Raw genomic sequence first — 20,230 nt, 5'->3', positions numbered from 1 at the left:
GGGGGGGGCATGGGGGGGCACGTGCCCCCCCAATCGGCTGGCCGAAAAAAAAACGGGGAAAAGGAGAAAAAGAGGGAAAAAGGAAGAGAAACGTAGTGGGGGAAAGAAGAAATTGTTGTTTATCATAGTGTTATATTATGTTATATAACATAAGAAGCATTTTTTCACAACTTTATGAAACATTATTTGCTTAATTGTGTCTTCATTGTTCCTGGTGCTCGCATAGAATTTTTAACGAGATATATAGACCTGCGGTCTAATGCCTCCCGTTTTCAAATCAATATACAACAAAATAATATATTTCCTCGCAATTAGAGTTATTATTGTTTTAAGTAGTGATATATTCTTCTTTTTCATGACTACTGAAAGATATTGCCCTATTTTAAGGTCTTAATATAAAACATTTCTTGTCCGTGCTAACGTTCGCATTAGTGGATTGGTGAGATTTCTGCTCTTCATGAACTCCTAAAATCAGTCCTTAAAATGTCAATTTTTTCTGATCTGAATAAAAAAAATTTTAGCTCGCGCTTCGCGCTCGCATCATTTGGTTAGTGAAATACGTGGGGTCTTAGTGAATTCCTACAAACAAGCCTTGGAATGCCCCTCTTCATGTCTGAATTTCCTAGATTTTCAGCTCGCGCTTCGCGCTCGCAGTATTTCATTAGTGAGATGCGTATAATAATCATGATTACAATGACTTCAAAAAGTGCTCCATGTGTTTTGATGTAATTCTAACAAAATCAGCAAGCGCTTGGCACTCGCATTAGATGACTATGGTGAGATATGTATACTCTGACTTAATGGATTCGTAACTATAGTCCTTAAAATATCCATGTTTGTGGTCAATATATAAATGATTTCAGCTCGCGCTTCGCGCTCGCATCATTTGGTTAGTCAAATACGTAGGGTCTTAGAGAATTCCTACAAACAACCCTCAGAATGCCCCTCTTCAGGTCTATATTTCCTCAATTTTCAGCTCGCGCTTTTGCGCTTGCAGTATTTGATTAGTAAGATGCGTATGATAATCATGCATGACTACAAAAGGTGCTTCATGACTGTGTTTAGATGTAATTCTAACAAAATCAGCAAAGGATGGCAATAGCATTAGATGACTATGGTGAGATATTTATACTCTTAATGGATTCTAAAATATAATCCTTAAAATTTCCTTGTTTAGGGTCAGTATATACAAAAATTTTAGCTCGCGCTTCGCGCTCGCATTGTTTGTTTAGCGAGACAGTTAAGTATCATGATTACAAAACAATTCGCTTATAATGTCAATTTTTAGCCCTCAATATCAAAAATTTTCAGCTCGCGCTTCGCGCTCACATTATGTAATCATTGAGATACATATCCGTTTGATGGCACTGCATGTCCTTAAAATATCTCTATTAGGTCAGTATACTCCCTAAGTGACCCGAAAATTTTGCTGGTGCCCCCCCAATGCCGTGACCCACGGTACGCCACTGCTTATCACGCTACGTACTTAACGTGCCCTATCGTGAAAAAGATAGTCGCGCATGGTATCCACTCGTCAATGTAAGTGCCCCCCCCCCTTGGGCATAAACCGGGACGCAACTTTTCTCTGAAGGAAAGGAAAGGGGGGGGGGAACAATTCGTTTTTTTTTCCAGCGATGTGGCCATAAAGGCCGATATTTTACACAAGCACAGTCCTGTGGAGTGTTTTCTTTCTATTTCAAACAAAACATAAATTCAGACATGTCGAAGCAAGTACTATTGGAATGCATTTTGATTGATGTTGACATGTTCAATGCACGGTGAACCTTGTTTACATGTTGACTCACACTGCCTCATCACCGAAAAGTAATGATTACGCGAATAAATTAGTTCTACAATTTAGGAATAAATCACCTAATTCATCTATAAATTTCTTTTATATACATCTTTTGAATAATAATTAGTTGTCCTGAATTGTAATAAATTACTAGTGGCTTCTATGACGGTCATAATACGAGCACTGTTTTTTTAGTCATTCGACTCATACACGCGGAGCGATAAAAGACAGCTCCGCCCATTGAACACACGTGGGTAAGTCGCGTGGCGTTGTTTACACCGCCATATTGCACAGGAATACGGAATAATCGGAAGACTTTTCGGTGGAGATCGAACATTATTATTCACAATGAGCGATGATGACAGGGACATCGACGTTGAGAGTGACGTAAGCTAAACTCCTCGATACAAAATTGCAACATTCGGTACATCTTGTGCCCAGTTAATCAATGTTAGTCGTATTTTTGTTCTCTTCTTTTTGCAGGACGAATTAAACGATGGTGAACCGGACAATCGCACACAGGTTGGTACACATGACACATGTATACTACATGGGATCATAGTATATTGTGTACGGCGTGTACAACATGTATACGCTGAGTGAATTGTGTAGCTTGTCAACGCACTTTGCACACGTGTGAAACAGCAATCGGGTGTTTTCGTTGGTACTGTGCGTGTGTGTATGTGAATGCTGCTGTGTCGGTCTTGGTTTTTGACCTGGCTGAAGGTCTTCACATGTAGTGTAACTGTCTGACTTGGGAATTTCCATTACACTGCAGTGTTTGGGAAGGGTGATTTCAACAATCAGTGACCAATTTAGATCATTGAAATGAATGATTATGATGAATTTCAAAATGATCATAATGTCTAGAATAACATTGAACTAGGCCTACATGATGTAGACTAGGCCTAGTACGTAGTACTAGTAGTAGAAGAGCTAGTACGTACACAGTTAAACTATACAGCCTTGATCTATAGCCCGGAGTATAGGGCCTAGTATATCACATTTGACTTGCTCATGTTGCTCATGAAAAATGACACTGACAGTCTATCATGTGCATGTAATCCCCCACAAATACAAATAGATCTACACACCCTTATTTCATGTATTTAATTGTATATCTGAATGATATTGATAGATCCATTTAGAATTATTTCATGTCCGTCAAAACAGAATTATTCGCCCACACTTGAATTGTGACAGGCCCCGATTACCAACTTGAAATTATCTCCCTGTAGAAGTGTAGATCTAGTGAATCTAATCTAAAGTAACTTAATGACAGATCTACATCTACATGTAGTTATCAATAAGGAAATTAAAAAAATCACAAAACTTAAAGGTAAAAGAGAGTAATAGCAGCAAACAATTATTTCATGAGAAAGCCTTTAAAATCAAGGCTAATTATTACCACCATATTATCATAGATCTTGATTTCGTGCTTATTTTGCTAATTTCTCAGCAGTTACAATTTTTTATTCAGAGCCACTTGGCACATATTTTCATCATTTTTATACAAATGCTTGGGTGGTCATTTTATTGAATTCTGTTTGAACTGATTTTGAGATTGTTACCACAACTGGTATTCATTTTTAAACAGTAGTACAAATAACTTTCATTAAATTCAGGATTTAAATACCCTATCTTCCTGTGTTAAAGGGAAAATCAACCCAAGTGCAAATTGTTCTAGACTAGAGTCTACAGTGTACATTGTACAAATAGGAATGAGAGGGACAGAATGGTACATGTAGCATTGGTACATGTACAGAATGTACTAAAATAAAGGGTATTAGCAGTTGCTCCAAATGTACCAGTCAGACCTTTTGGTTATCTAATTTTTAAATCATTCACTTTATATTTCTCATCCTGTTTCTTTCAGTCTTTCTCTTTTCTGTTTATTTCTTTTTACACATTTATTTTAGTACCAAGGTTGCCTGGCGGCCCTGGATTCAGCTTCAATTCACCTTTGATAATTTTCAATATGGATGGATTTCTTCTATGAATCTAAATTAAATAATGAGATCATGAATTCAGAGGGAAAGCCAGTGTACATGTACATGTGTGCCTTGCAAATAGAAATTGCTTATTTTTTTTTCATAAATTCAAGGCAATTAATTTACTGCTTATTTAGTAATTATGAATAATTATGTTGTAAAATTGTAAGTACACTATACAGCTTATGAATTTACATACTGTGCATGCGCGTTAAAGATACATTTTCTCACCTTTGCTTGAAAACTTTTTGTCGAAAACACCAAGACAAAAATAAGTGGGTATGGGGAACTTTACCCCGAGTTGGTTTTGAATAATGAAAGCAGAAACACAAAGAAGCATGACTGAATGTTTGCCCAAATTTTTGTTATAGTTTCAATTTGGAATTTTGTGATGTCATAAATGTATGTTAGCTGCTCCTGCTGCTACTGTGAGAAAATTACTTTCAGTACTTATGTACAATTAAAATCGGGAAGTAATGGGATTTATATCAAAAGAAATACATGTACACATGTATTGCATATGATTATTAGGTAAGAACTTACAATTTGTAGTCCATTAGTAGAGTGTACATGTAATTCTTTGTTTAATTCTGGTAAAATCCTCACTGATATCTTATATTTCAATTATTCTGCTAATCTGCTTCCAATAAGCCAATTTATTCATTGGGTGAACTTCCCCTATATAATTTTTACTTGAATATGGTATAGGAGTGTACCATTCCATTGATGAGTCATATAGTACATGCATAAGATATGGTAACACAGTACACCCACTCCCTTTATGAATGGGATTTGACCGTAAAGCAATCATAAAGTTGAAAATAGAACTTGCATTTGACTGCACATTCTCAACACGTGAGACTGAATAATACATTGAGGAGGGGAGTTAACTATTAAAGTCTAGTGATTAAAAAAATAGTAATGATTTTACTATGAATAATCTGCCAGGATGTGAATTTGTGGTAGAAATATTTAAAAGCTGAACTTTATTTATAAGTACTTTACATCATGTTCATGTAGTAATTAGTAAAAAGGAGGAAAGAAAATCTTTATGGGCATACATTTTAATCTCACCAAACACACTTTGTTACAATGTAGAGTACATGTATAGTTTTAATTGTACTGTACAGTGTTAGGGAATTTTCAGGCATCTTTTTTTTAGAGGGCTCTTTGTATTTTATGGGTGTCCCCCCATGTACCTGTAATTGGGATCTGTAGATGGAATGATACCCCTTTCAGTAACTCATGATTTTTTGGTCCGCACCAGGCCCGCGCTAAAATAGTCCGCCCAAGCGATAAAAATTGCTTTCACTTAGCAAAACCGCGCCACTTTTACAATCACCCATTCAAAAACTCGGGCACGTAAGGGCAAACTGTCATGGTAACTGAACACGCCATATACAGAGCGGAAGGGCTCCGTATTCGCTGAATATACGCGCGGTAAATTTGATCTGCCGATGAGGAGGCACGGCCAGAATTGTGTGACCTTTGACCATGCGAGGAATTTTGGCCGGGGCCTGGTGCTGCTATCGTTCATAAACTCTTTGGTCGGTGCCTGGTGCGGGCCTGGCGCTGGCCTGGTGCTGATATAAGCAGCACCAAAATAGCCCGGGCCTGGCACGGGCCAAAATAGCCCGCGCCATTCATAAACTCAAAATTTTACGACTTAGCCCGGGCCAGCGAGTTACTGAAAGGGGTATTAGATGAATTTTAACTAGTTGCCTTTGACCCATGCCGCCAGAAAGATATTTGCCACTCTGACATTAAATGTTGACCAGCTTGTTGAATAAAATTGTGGAATGGTTTCCTGTATAAACCTGTCAGTGTCATTGTAAGAATATATCGGTACTTCAGAAAGTGCAGTTGATGTTGCTGTGAAACCTTGAATTGCTGATATACAATGTACATGTATATATCAACATTATGTGTTTAGCCTCCCTGTACAAGGCCAGTAACTTAGATAGTGGGCGTGGCCTATAACTAGTTCCACCTGTCAATCATTTGATATGTCAGACTTGTTAACCCCTGAAAGCTGATGAGGTATGATAGGGCTCTGTATACAGCTCTGTATATTTAGAGGCAGTTATTCCAAAGTCAAGGTTTATCTGTTTGTGTGGGTAACTGTACGCCTACATTGTAGATTTTGAAATAAGCAGGGTTTATGTTCCATGGTTGCTGATAGGGCATTTTTTTTCAACATCATTGCCATTGGGATGTAAGTATAAAACTATGAAAAATATTTTTCTACTGGGAATCGGTTTTCCTGTAGTAGGTTACAAATCACTGGGGCCATTTTTTTTTGCAAGTTAGGCCTTTAGGGAGGGGGGGGGGTGGTGTCTTTTTTGACATTTCAGGGGCAGAAAAAAATGGCCTTGTAATATTTTTTCTTGTTTAATGGCAGTGTTTTGTATTAAATTGAGCAAAGAATTGGGTAGCTGATAATGCTGGTTGATAATTTATCTTTTTATTCCTTATTCCGTATTCACTACTGTTTGTGCAATAAAGATGCAAGTAATCATTGATGATGTATTTCCATAGGTGATTTTATAATATCTGAGAATGAATGGATCTGTTCAAAGTAGGGAGGGTACATTCAGTGTGTTTTCAATCACCAAGAAATTAAATGCAGTGAAAATCAGACTGTTTATGTTACCTGGGGCTCCTCGTCAATTTCAGAAAAAAATGCAATCCTGGCTCGTCAACGCTCCATTTGTTGTCGACTAATTCAATTTGTGGGTGCACTGAAAAATAGTTGGCAGGGAAATAGGTCACTGAATTCATGTGTATGGGGATTGACCAGTTTACAAACCTTTGAAAACAAAGTCCTTTTGATGGTAAACATTGAATTTGCTTGCAATTTTCCTGACATAGCAACAATTATGGGAACTGGGCAGGCTGGTAGAATACATGCAACTCCCCACTTGGTCCTCTAGATACATTAGAAGTGGGAAGGAGTAAACAAATGCATGGAAAAAAGGGTGCATTATACACCACTTTTTTACCCTAGAATCATGATTCTGCAGAATCAGGATTTTGTTTAGTCAAAATTGAAAATAAGAGAGTCAAAAGGGCCTAAGCTTATAAACGTCTTTCAAATCACAAATATGAAACACGGAAAAAGGGGGGTTTGGAAGGACATTTTTTGTAGAATCGGGAACGAAAAATGTATAAACGCAATTGTGATTTGAATCATGATTCTATGACGTCATTGTGTCGGGCTTCTTTCGGTTTGACTCTTGCCAAGCTCAAGGGGCGTGCTATGGAAGTCAACCTACACTTCAGCTGTCAAACTGCGCACTATGATGTGCACTGGATCGGCCTGAATCAGCATTGGAATGAGGGTCGTCTAAATGCTGATTCTGTGCTATTGTAATTCATGTTTGTGTTTTGAATCATGATTCTGGCTTGAGGTCGCATAAATGCAGCCATACATGTAGTCCTATGAGAGTTATGCATGAAGGTTTAACAAATGCTATGATAGACATTATGGGAGAATTCAAAGATGAGATACCAATCACAGCTTCCTCCATTATTACTGAAACCTTGTTTCCACTTTGAAATTGCTCAGCCTCATAGTTGTACCCATCCCTCACATTAAAAAAAAAATGAAATTACGGTAGATAAAATCTCTTTGCCGGAAAAATGTAATGGGCAATACAGTATTACATTCAAGGCTAACTGTCATTATTGTACACATGTGCTGGTATTAGTGCTATGCATTAAAAACCTCCATTATGATCTCTGTTTACACTGCCAATCTATATTGAGATAATTCCACTTATGACCTAATTGGGGTTGGGGATAGAGGAGGATGGAAGCAGCAATATCCAGTACATTATTTATTATTCTCTCTTTTTCTAATCATGGATTCGACATGCAAAACCTCTTGAACTTCAAATTTTAGAGTCTATGAAATAACCCATTGCACTTGTTTCTACCAGAGAATAGTCTTCTATACTCTTGGGTACTCATAATATTATTGATTGTTTTACTCAATAGAATTGAACTTGAAATCATCATCATCATTACCATTGTTAAACAGTTTGGTTTTAGCATTTCACATTGTAGCATTTACACAAAGGGCCATTGTAAGTACATTCACACATTTTGACATCACCTAATAGTTATTGCTACATGTACAGTTTTATTCTTGAACGAGCCTGTGAAATATTGCCCCTGCATTGATTTGACCTTATGAGGTTGGTTGTACATCAAGAAAAGATATCCTTGTCATTTGTAAGTTCTATTCATTAATTAAACATATTACAGCTGGCAGCAAGCCATTCACACTGAGTTAGAGTCTGATAGAAGGCCAGTTCATGAATACTATTGTGCGGGTACAGGGTTATGACAAATTGCCAATTTCCAATCAAAGTGAATAAATGACGTGGAAAATGCTTGAAAAGTTTTTTGTATAGATGAAGGTTGATACAATGCACTTATAGGCTTTTATATGATTAGTTCTATAAAACAAGAATAGATTATGTTTAATTTATGATCAAGGATATCAACCCCTCACCAAATATGCATCCTTACATGAGTGTGACAGAGGCTTGTCTTTCTAAAGTTTTAAGCCTCGCCCACAGTCACATTTGTATCTTGGGCTTGCTTTCAGTTGCATATTGCCTGAACGCAGCAAAATGCAGCACAATGCAAAGAAATTAGCCGTTGCTTAGACTATCGCAGAGGCCTCGTGTTCTGTCTTGGTAGTTTGAAATTTTCAAAACAAACTGAACACTATGAAAATTCTGAAGAGCAAAGATGTGTGGCAAGCATTACTGCTTAATTTACATACCGGTAGGTCCTGATTAGATAAAGTTTCTATGAAAAAATTGCAATATGCATACACTATATCTACTAATCCACACCATATTACACTTTTTGGATGTATGCACATTCGTATTAATGACTTATTCATGCTTGATGTACATGTACATATGCAGGTGTAGTGTTCAAATTTGTAAAAACAAAAGCAAAGAAAACCTTCCTTATTTGCAGGTTAGGGACAAATTTTTATTTTTAAGGTCTCGTAATAAAGCTGTTGCGGTTTACAATCACACTGCCTAGGTTGTATTTTTTCACTGTCTGTTGAGTTTACTGTGTCAACTGTACAGTATGAATGGTAAATTCATTAGATCTGGTATCTGATCATATGTACTTTCACCATCTAGCTGGGTTAAATTGTCTGGGCTGTCCCAGTGATATGTCGTTAGGGCTTGTGAATGCAAACTGCGGGGGATGTCCTAGATATACATTGGATTATTCTTGGTCCAGCGTACAGTAAATGCTCCCTTGCTACATGTAGTATTGAAGATGAAATACAGAAGAAAAAAATACAGAAATGAGGCTACTATTCAAGAGGCAATGTACCACCAAAGATTAAATTTTGCTTCATTTTATTGCAATTTTGATAGCCTCAAGCTCTATGTGATGTGTCTTGATTCCCCTATCATTATTTACAGCCCTATCTTTTTGCTTGGCTGTTGGTAATTTTTTTTTCATCAAGTGAAGGATTTTTGTTTGCCGGTCTTCAGTATTCACTGACATTTTTGTGGTTGATCATGAACGTTTCATATTGCTCGATAAAAGTTTGTTCTGATAATTTTAATTTGACATGCCCATTTTTAGATATTTGATATTTTTGTTGACATGATTTTGATGGCTCTTTTGGTTCAATTGTAGTCATTTTCATTCTAAAAATGTAGCTGATTTACTGTTAAGTACAATGTATATAATGCCAACTGTCCCATTACTAAACAATGACTTAAAATTGCAAATCAGAAACACTAAGCAATTTGTGGTTAGGGAATATCTCATGTTCCACATAATTGATTCTCAAAACTGTAGTTTACTGAGAATCGCATCCTTTCAGTTTCAGTATATCCTTTATCAGTTTTACTACGTAAGAATGATTTGATTGTACAGTGTATGTGCACATGCACATTTAAATGTTGCTACTACATTGTAGGAACAAAATGCAAGCAAGATGTATGTACAGTGTGTATTTGAAATAAATAAAAAAAATCTTATTTTGTTTAATGGTCACATTTTGTTGTTGTTGAAAATGTACTCTTTGTTGTTCCACAAACACAAAGTACATGTATGAAGGATATAATGTGTTGAATTGAAAAATAGTAGTCGTAAAATAGTAAAAGAAAGACAAGTATTTCTGTAATTTGTGTTTGTAGAATTCTGTCATCGTTACACATGATGTATTCCATGTTGGTTACTGAAAAACTTGCATGTTCATGTAGTTTAATTAGATTAAATTAGAATGCACATGAATAGAGGATAAGCCAGACCAAACACGGTGCAGTATATCAGATCATATTATGTTTCCATTATGGTAATTATTTCCAGGAATTAGTCATTTTTGGAAATCCTTGTTAATCACTGATTGCTCAGGAAAATTGCGGTCTCAGTATGTTACACGATCTCTATCAAAACATGTCTTTTATTTAAAGGTATTGTTTAACTTTGTGAGCAGCCGATTTAAAAAATTCTCAAACCAAGATGAAACGTGTACAAATGCATGTATTAGAACTAATAAACCCTGAAAACAACCATTATTGAGAATGAAAAGCTAAAACTACAAGGCAAACCCAGATTTTGTAAATAGGCGTCTTATAGACGCCTAAATAGTACACATAAGTGTATGGGATGAAATTAAGATGGTGTTTCCCGTCACTTTATGTTTCAATTTTTGAAGCACTAAATAATTATTTTCGAACACAATTTTTTTTTGGCTTCATTTTTGTAACATATCACAGACACAGGTGACAAGTGTGACCTTCTAGCTCAGATTTTTTTAAAGTCAAACCAATGTTAACCAATCACTTTAAAGGGTATGTCTGTGTTTGAATGAGAGTGAAGTGCTTCATTTTACCTGCAAGACTATATTTGTGATGTCTTCTTTCTTTTACACAACTTCAACTGTCTTTGTAATGGATTGCTTTGGAATGATAGATCACACCTATGTCACCTGTATTTGAAAAATACATTGCTGGGTCTGAACTATCGTGGCTATAGACTAGCATGATTAGATGAACGTCCACATGTTCATGCAGAAAGACCCTGGAGAACCCTGGAGGAGGATGCCATGTTTCCCTCTACAACATTGTATTGTTCAAGTTGCTTGCTGAAGCCAAATTTCCACCTCATATCGCACAGCTACAGAGCGTGTTTGGGCAAAGAGGATGTCTTGTTTCAGCTCAATACATCTTCAAGGAGGAGGGGGAAACATATCAGTGATTGCTACAGTGCGATGTAACAATACAGGGATTTCGATACGTTCAAAATGTTTTCTTTATGAAATCCCAGCATGGTTCATGTATTCTAGACTATTAGATTAATCTTTGATACAATATTCCACTGTTCAGTGGACAATTATAGATTTATCCTTGTTTTGAATATTTTTATTACTACAGATCTTTGAAATGAAAAGCTGATGGATAAAAATAATTTCCTTTTCCATTTCATTTTCTAAGGTCTCGTCACCATAAAGCAAAGATCATTATTCTCAAGTGCCTTGTCATTAAATTATGAAAGGAAGGCTGTTATTTTGGATTGAATACTGACAAACCCTGGATTGCCAATTTAATGAAATGTTGATGATGATCGATAAATCAACAGAGTAGTCCGAGCAGAGAAATATTTTCATTGGAAAGCTGAAATGAACTGCTGAGCTTTCAAAGGCCTAAAAGACCTGGGAGTAATTACATCAAATGGCAGCAGTGACTGAAAGTCAAAGCGTAACCACTCAACAGTTATAAATAAATATAATTCTCTCCCAGTCAGGCGTGACATAAACTGAGACAACAGAAATTGTTTTTTTTTTGAGCTTGTCACATGACCCCTCGATGAACCTCAAGTTGGGTCACATCCAGCTCCCAGGTGTAATTTGGCTCCAGGTCGACCATGATGAGTTAGACTTCCAACCCCAGACCCCCTTCAATGTAATTGGAGACAGAATGTTAACATATTCATTTTTTTTAAATATCCATCATGAAATTAGAACGAAGATCCTACATGTAACTGCCATGTACAATATTAGAATATCGACTTTAAAAGCTTAGAAACACACAGTTTGCAAAATTGACTTGTGGTAATGGGCGAGACGGGTTTCTAAAAAAAAAAAGATGGCTCCCAATGAAAATCAAATAAAGCAGGTATACAGTGCAATACCCTTTTATCTTGCACATACATGTGTACTAGGATGATAATCTCTGTTATGATGACATTACAGATCAAAGCTGTTAGTTTGAGAAAGCAGGGAAATGCAGATCACTACTTTGTGTCAGATCGGCTAATTTACAATTGATAAAAATTCACTTTCAAGTCTTCAATCAGCTACATGTAGCTTTGATATACATGTAGCACATTTCATCTACTTAAAAAGTTACCTGTTCAGAGGAGCACAATATTACCCTGGCTTTAGTTGATTGGCTATTGGACTAAAAAGGTAGACTAATCTGACCTCATCCCGAGCAGTAGTAAGGGATGGAGTGGAGCTCCTTGAGTTGACATGTAGTTTTTTGACAGTGAAACCTTGCCATTGTAATTGGAGCATTCATTATTATATTTGCCTCTCTGTTTCTGTGACCTACATGTATAATATTGGTTGCTATAGGTCACAGGAGGGGCTGGGTTTGTCATATTGACACAAGAATCTTCAAACCTTGTCACTGATTCTTCATCTTCTGCTTCATGCATATTGTAAAGTGTACAGTTACACTACATGATGTAGGCTTGTGTATTATAGCCATTCGGTTCAGCCCCTCTGAAGACTCCAATATGCTACATTCCCTTTTTTTTTAACAGCCTTTCTAAAATCACTGCAGATATTTACTTCTTGATTTGGCAATAGTTTTTTTTTTTGCACAATCTCGACCTTATGGGGAGAATTCCAGCAATGATTAGTTAAATTTCTACATTAAAAGCAAATGTTATCTAAAATTGAATCCATTGATCATTCAGCCCCTCTGAAGATTCCAATTTGCTACATGTTTCTGTTTTGTAACAGCCTTTCTAAAATCACTTTGCAGATGTTTACTTCTTGATTTGGCAATAGTTTTTTTTTCTTGCGCAATCTCTACCTTAATATGGGGAAAATTCCAGCAATGATTAGTTAAATTTCTCCATTAAAAGCAAATATCTAAAATTGAATGCATTGATCATTGATATTTAAATTATGAAATTATTATCATTAAACTTTGTTAAGTCAGTGACATAATTGCCCCCCTGTAGATATTAAGCAAGCCGCTTAAAGAATCCTGTGTTTATACACGTATATTAAAGCAGGTTTGTTTTTTAATGGGGTCTTGGCTGCCCCCCCCACTTGTATTAGAGATATTACGCACACATTGTATAAGAGAAAAACCTTTGAAAGAGAAGCCCTTTACCCCTAACCACAGGATGAAAATACCAGGTTTTAATACCCAGTTTTTACTAATTTACCTTTGAAATGAAAATTCTCAATATCGGGTATTCAGAATAATTTCTTTATATTTTAATTCTTTTTTGTTTTTGTTTTTTTAGGCGGAGAAAAGGGCACATCACAATGCCTTAGAGCGGAAGAGAAGAGACCACATCAAAGATAGTTTCAGTATGCTAAGAGATTCAGTACCTAACCTACAGGGTGAAAAGGTAAGAAATGGGTCATTATATCGTTGTGAGTCATAAGAAGGAAGGGGGTCAAAGTGGTTCAAAACAGTTTTTACTTTCTACTGCATCTGCATTTTGAGATTATCAGGGTGTTGCAAGATACTTGTTTGCAGTCAATTTCAAAAATCAATCATGAATTTGCAATTGATCAATCACAGTTAATAATGAAAGTAAAGGAGTGATTATACTTCTAAGTAAATTTGATTGTGAAACACATTTGAATAAAATTTGAGTGAAATCATCATCTTATATAGGGAAGTTTGGTCACACTTCGTTTATTTTCTGTCTGCTCACTGCACCATGTGATTGTGCAATAGTGCAGAAGTAAGGTCAGACAATTGACCAACCATGGCAAGCTCTTTTGACTATAATTTTGACAAATTACAGATTTAGCTCATGGGTGATGAAGAAATCAGTATCACTTTTGCAATAGCTGGTGACTTACATTTGCGATTTCAAAATGTCTGCCTCTTACAAGTTGACTGAAAAGGTGAAGCAAGTAAATGAATTGATGTGTAGGGAATTCCCCCCCAAAAAGAGCCAATGTGTGACAGAACTTTGGTACTATGGATTACATGTACATGCATATATTCATTATTGTTCTGCATTGGAAAAATTAAGTTGTAGGGGCTTAGTTGTGTTCAATGAGACACTGACAAATTGGTGGATATACTTCTGTAAGATTGAATGATGGGCATTATATATTGTAATACCCTTTCTCTTTCTGACAGAATGTCTGTTTTAAGAAAAAAATTGTATAAAATGATAGACTCCAAAAATGAAGGAAATATTAATGTGTTTTCATTGTTGTGTACCGTGTAGAGATTACAATACTGTGTATGTCTAAAATACATACCATGTCCATGATGATAATAATTGAAATAAATCATGATTTTTTTCCTCACTTGACAGGCATCCAGAGCGCAGATTCTTAACAAAGCAACAGATTACATTGAATTCATGAGGAGGAAAAATAACTCGCATCAAACCGATATCGATGATTTGAAAAAGCAAAACCAAACGTTAGAACAACAAAGTGAGTACAGTATCTTGGCATCTATCTGGTTTGTATGCAGTGAGTTGTTCCACCAAACACTGAATAAGTCAGCCAAATTCCTTTTATATATCAATTTATTTCAATGCATATCCCAGACTATATAAAGAAATGGTAAAAAGTTGTCATTGATAGTTGGAGGCTCAGTCAAGCATACAAGGCCTGTTGAAAATACAAGTACACAGGAGTGTGATAAAATGGTCTTAGAAAACTGCTTGTGTTTCATTTTTGTTTAATTTCACAATTTCTTTCATGTATTCTGACAGTATGTGAAGGAAGCATTGCTCTTTTAGATTTATTTATGTTATTTATTTTGATTTTTGGAGCCCTTATAACCACTTTGTGTTATTATTCTGACATTCATCTTGATTTTTTTATAGCTGAGCAGTTCAATATATACTGATCACAATTGTATTCGTTTTTTTTACAACAAAAGTGAGAAACTGCATCCAATCTCATAATGTCTTGAAGAGCATATTATTGTGTTTGTCTATAGCCTATTTAAACTATTTGACCGTATAGATCTTGTACTGAGTGACGAACAGCAAATTGAAGTTAACAAAACTTTCTTGAAAAGGAATAATCAGATTTGTCCTTTCTCCTTCAATGGAGATGAGATGAATTCTTTATTTGTTCAGTCTGATCTTTTTTGTGAGTGGTATGACCCGATTTGACCTTTCTCCCATGTAGTGGTCAATATAAAGTGGGTAGATAAATCTCACCAATTCAGAAGGTTGAAAATAGGGAATGTAGGAATTTCTAGTTGGTATGGCTGATCTCAAAATAGCAGTTGCAAACACAGATATACGTACACAAACAGAAAATTAGCCTACCTGTAATTAGTGTCCACCATATTAATTATTCCTGCTTATATACATGTACTTACACTTAATCAGAAGTCTCTTAAAGTAACGCAGCATACAGTATTGCTTCAGAGGAATAAGTGTTTATACATGCACTGTGTTTCAAGAAATGCCCCTCACCAATTGTTACACTGTACATGCGTATCAAACGACAAGTCCACCCCAACAAAAACTTGATTTGAATAAAAAGAGAAAAATTCAACAAGCATAACACTGAAAATTTCATCAAAATCGGATGTAAAATAAGAAAGTTGTGACATTTTAAACAAAAAAAGTTATATGAACGAGCCAGTTACACCAAAATGAATGACTTGATGATGTCACTCACTCACTATTTCTTTTGTTTTTTATTGTTTGAAATATGAAATATTTTGATTTTTTCGTCATTGTCATGTGAAATGAAGTTTCATTCCTCCCTAAACACGTGTAATTCCATTATTTTAATATTTCGTGCTTCAGGCAAGGAGGTCCTAATCATCAAATTCGTAAAAATTGAAATATTGTATAATTCAAACAATAAAAAACAAAAGAAATAGTGAGTTAGTGACATCATCGACTCTCTCATTTGGATGTAACTGGCTCGTTCATAAAACTATTTTTTAAGCGATAAGCAAATCTTTGAAATGTCATAACTTATTTTACATCCGATTTTGATGAAATTTTCAGCATTGTGCTTGTCTGATTTTTCTCTATTGATTCAAACCAACATTTTTCTGAGGTGGACTTGACCTTTAAATGCTTGAAATAAACAACAAAGAAGATATAGAATACAGTATATTTCAAACAGTGATGTTGAGAACATATTCAATATGTATACAGATATTTATATAAAACTATGAAATGGAAATCAATAAATGAAGTGAATTAAGATTTTCACTACACGTATATATATTTACATACTGCAGTTTGATAGATTAAGATAGGCCTTTTCACACTATATTTAATGTATTTCATCCTTTTTTAAATAAGAAAATATATTCTTTGTCAAATTTAAAATGGAGATTGAAATGACTATTGCAAAATGAAGTTGAAGTATATATACCTCTCACATTTAAGATACCTCTCACTACATGTACCAGTCATTTTCAGGTATCAGAAACATTTTTTGAATAATTTGACATGTTTACCAATCACTTTAAAGACTTGGCCAATGCTGAAAAAACTGAGTCTGTTCTTGCCAGACTAACATGCAAAGTGCATCTGACATGATCATGCAGTTTTGCACACACAAAATCCTTTTCTGACACAGAAGCAAGTGGGCGTGGTTACAACACATGGCCGAAGTATATCACATGTGGAATAAACAGTCCATAACATGAGCTCTTTGGTTGTTTTGAGTATGGACCTATCATGTTTTGCAGAGCTTTTCTTTTCTTTACAGGGGGGGGGGGATCCAAGGTAAAGTCTCTATTGTGTTTAATCAGTATACCTGTCTATCAACTGAAGGGGTCTTATCTTCTATTGTAAAGACAAGGTCAGTCAACCTTGACAAGGGATTAGATGCAAAGATAGGGCTGACAGGACTGTCTGTCTGGTGCACTATGTTAAGAACATGCAGGTACCATAGTATCATGCAGACCTGTACAAACCCTTGTGTGCTTTTCACACTGCACATATTTTCCTTAACCCCGGGAAATTGGTGGGGCTAAACCCCCCCCCTTGGCCCCACCAATTTTCTCGGGTTAAGCTTAGCCCACTTCGTTTTCACACTACGTTTTAGATAAGTGGGCAATAGTACGGTACTATCTGGCCCTGCAAAAAAAAGGGTTTAGGGTTAAGGCTTTAGTGGTGCTAGCACCACAGTTGCGATGCTAAGAGATGCAGTGTGAAAGGAAACTGAGCTAAGGAAGAGTGCGACTAAACAGAAGTCGAAATTGCGCGTTAATCGTGCTCTGTGTGGCAAAATCATCAATTTTCATGAGCTGTGCGATAGTCAGGGGTAAGACATTAACCCCATCTACGCAAATAGTATGGGGTTAAGAATGACGGTGCGAAATCAAAAAAAGATAGTATGGGTTAAGGAAATGCAATGTGAAAAGCATGGTAGTGGTCTGAGTTATCAAGACTATAGGGACTGTAGAGGATTGTGTACTGTACGTGTATGTGTAGCTTGGGCACGTTGCTAGGCTTTTTTCAAGACCCACTTGGTGATGTAATTGGCAATTGGGGTCTGTGTTTGCAGACTAGAGATATCTCCATGGCAAAGAGCATTATTCTTGCATGACTTTATGATCCAGCAATTTGAGATATTGATTATTGAAGATCGTTTTAGCAAAATAGATTGATATTGATTTGAAGCATTATGAAAACTAAAACATGATAGGTTTCATACATTGCATATACTGTAAAGGAGGGCATGGTTTGTGCTCAGAGTTGTGAAATAATGTGTCTCACTCTCTGCATAATCATCAAGTTTACATTTATTATTTCACCCATCAAAATAATGTAATTGTAACTAGATTTGTACCCCTGAGCCAGATGTGATTTCGAGGTACATGTAAATTGCACCTAAAAGATAATTCTTGTAATTCATGGCTCTATAACTGTAATTGTAACTTGTTTGATTTTACTCTTATACCCTATTCTTTCCCCTTCCTTTTTTCTTCTCCCCTTTTCTCCTCATCTTGCCCGTCTCTCTCTCATGCAGTTCGTCTCCTGGAGAGGTCATCGACAGGGGAAGTAGCTAAAACCAATGGCATCATTCTTAACCAAAAATTATCTCACTACGATGCCGGTTCCGACTCCGACACCGACAATCATCCCAAATCAGGTCACAAGTCCCGCAAACGCTTAAAAACTGACAGCTCAGGGAGTTCGAAATCTAGCAAAAAGAAGCACGAATCAAGGTGATCGTGTTTAGTCCTCGATTTTTATTCACATAAATTTATACACTTGTGCTTTTTTTAAAGATTTTTTTTTTTAAGGAGCAATCATTTTATTGTATTGTTCATATTCCTAGAACCTTGTGGATTTCCCATGTGTTGTCTGCATTTTGTGAATGACAATGATATTAAAGTAGGAATGTGGAGAGGTGTTGAGTAACTTTTCAAAAGCTGAACTTGATGGGCCGGTATACAAGTAGTGTCTGTACAAGATGTGGAAATGAAGCCCTAATATTGAATCCAACAAGAAATTACTTAACATGTAGTCCCTTTGATTAAGTCAGAACTCACAAGGTCTGTATTTCAAACTTTGGTTTAATCGAACAATGAGACAGAGGTTTAACTTGAACTATGGAAAGCCACATATGAAATGACTCTAAGGGTATATACTTGCATTATTAGTATATTTTGTTCTCAGACTGATAAAATCCTCTGGAAATATGTGTAAGAGATACAATACAAAAGTATATTCTTCCACAAATGATGAGTCCAGGGTCTGGTAACACAAAAGGTTAGTGATTGATCATATGAAATGACTCTAAGGGTAGATACTTGCATTATTAGTATATTTTGTTCTCAGACTGATAAAATCCTCTGGAAATATGTGTAAGAGATACAATACAAAAGTATATTCTTCCACAAATGATGAGTCCAGGGTCTGGTAACACAAAAGGTTAGTGATTGATCATACGCTTGATTTTTACGCTTGATTGTACATTGTAGTCAATGGAATCAATCGTAGAAAAATGTTCTAGGATCATTACTAAGCTTTGTGTCACAGGCCCCAGCCTGGTGGGTGTTTTATAAAGCTGTAATGAGCAACTTTATAAATGACTGGTGAATGTTTCTTCTCAGCTATTAAAATCAATGTCAGTTAAAGCTTGTGTTTATCATTTACCACAAGAAAGGGTCACCAGTCACACATCAAATGTCTTGTAACTTATGAACAGTTTTATGAAAAGGCTTCCAGACTTGTGACTGACAGAAAACAAGTACAGTATGAATGATTTTTTAACACCATTGGCATTCCATAGTTAAACTACAGATCTATAGTCTATACCATGGTTAAAGTTAATCTGAAGTTCAGAAAATAGGTCAGGGGAAGCAAGTCGAGTGCATTGGTCTAAGTGATTGCTTTGAAGGGTACTAAGAGATAATTCATTTATAGGTTGAAAATCAGGTATGGTTTAGAATATGATTACCCATTTTGAATTATCGGCTGTCTTGAGGTGTTGATTAACTTGGTTAATAGTTGCATGTATGTGGTTTAAGAATGAAGGAATCAACATTAAGGTAAAGAGCATGTTAAGTGATCTGTGATTGATATGCAAAATGGATGGAGAGATAGGAAGAGATTGTATTCAGAGGATGTATTGTTCCACTCCAAAGAACTCTTCGGATACAGTGTGTTAAACAGCGCACATGACTGCCATGGTTTCGTAAAGTCTTGTTCAAATATGGTATGGTATGAGAAAGAGTAGTATTATTTCAGTCAATGGGATATATAAGATGAACAGAACTGAAACAGATAGGAGAGACTTTTGTTGCCTTGCTGACATAAAAATGTAGAATTTTTACCCTAAACCTAACATAAAACCCTATTGCAACCCTAACCATGTATCTTAGATGAAGTTGAGCCTGGAGCAAATGTTGTGTTACCATTGACCATTGACTTCTCGGTAAGGCTGGCTATCCTATATTATATAAAGCTGGGTAATGTGAGAACATTTCATTATACGTCTTTTTGGTGATTTTCACCGACAAATTTGCTCTCAGCTAATCGGATGCAAGGGTTTTGATAGCTCATAAACAGCTTTTAGTGAAAATGATTGACAAAGAAACATCTCGAAAGGTTCCCAGTATTAGATACTTGCTGAGTTAATGGCATTTAGACACGGATGTTCCAATGCTATTCACTCAGCTACATGTATGTGATGTAACAAAGGATACTGTAGGTATAACATGATGTTTGCAATAAAAGA

General features: G+C 35.9%; 1 protein-coding gene across 3 annotated transcripts; it reads left to right on the top strand.

Annotated features, from left to right (window-relative positions):
- Positions 1-2,035: 2,035 nt before the first annotated feature.
- Positions 2,036-19,116, top strand: LOC121418712 (protein max-like). 3 transcript variants are annotated; one of them, XR_005970504.1, is made up of 6 exons: positions 2,036-2,182; positions 2,279-2,317; positions 13,324-13,431; positions 14,362-14,485; positions 18,014-18,759; positions 18,922-19,116. XR_005970504.1 is itself a non-coding variant. In XM_041612774.1 (5 exons), exons 1-5 carry the CDS (start codon positions 2,144-2,146, stop codon positions 18,214-18,216), a joined length of 513 nt encoding a protein of 170 aa, XP_041468708.1. In that variant the 5' UTR covers positions 2,036-2,143; the 3' UTR covers positions 18,217-19,116. The 3 variants fall into 3 exon arrangements, 2 of the variants coding, with proteins under 2 accessions (XP_041468708.1, XP_041468709.1); XM_041612774.1 differs by having other exon boundaries at positions 18,014-19,116; XM_041612775.1 differs by lacking the exon at positions 2,279-2,317 and having other exon boundaries at positions 18,014-19,116.
- Positions 19,117-20,230: the final 1,114 nt, after the last annotated feature.

Source organism: Lytechinus variegatus, chromosome 7, assembly GCF_018143015.1.
Source record: "Lytechinus variegatus isolate NC3 chromosome 7, Lvar_3.0, whole genome shotgun sequence".
NCBI classification, from domain to species: domain Eukaryota; kingdom Metazoa; phylum Echinodermata; class Echinoidea; order Temnopleuroida; family Toxopneustidae; genus Lytechinus; species Lytechinus variegatus.
The sequence above is the reverse complement of the archived record's forward strand: the minus strand, read 5'-3'. Positions and strand labels throughout refer to the sequence as shown.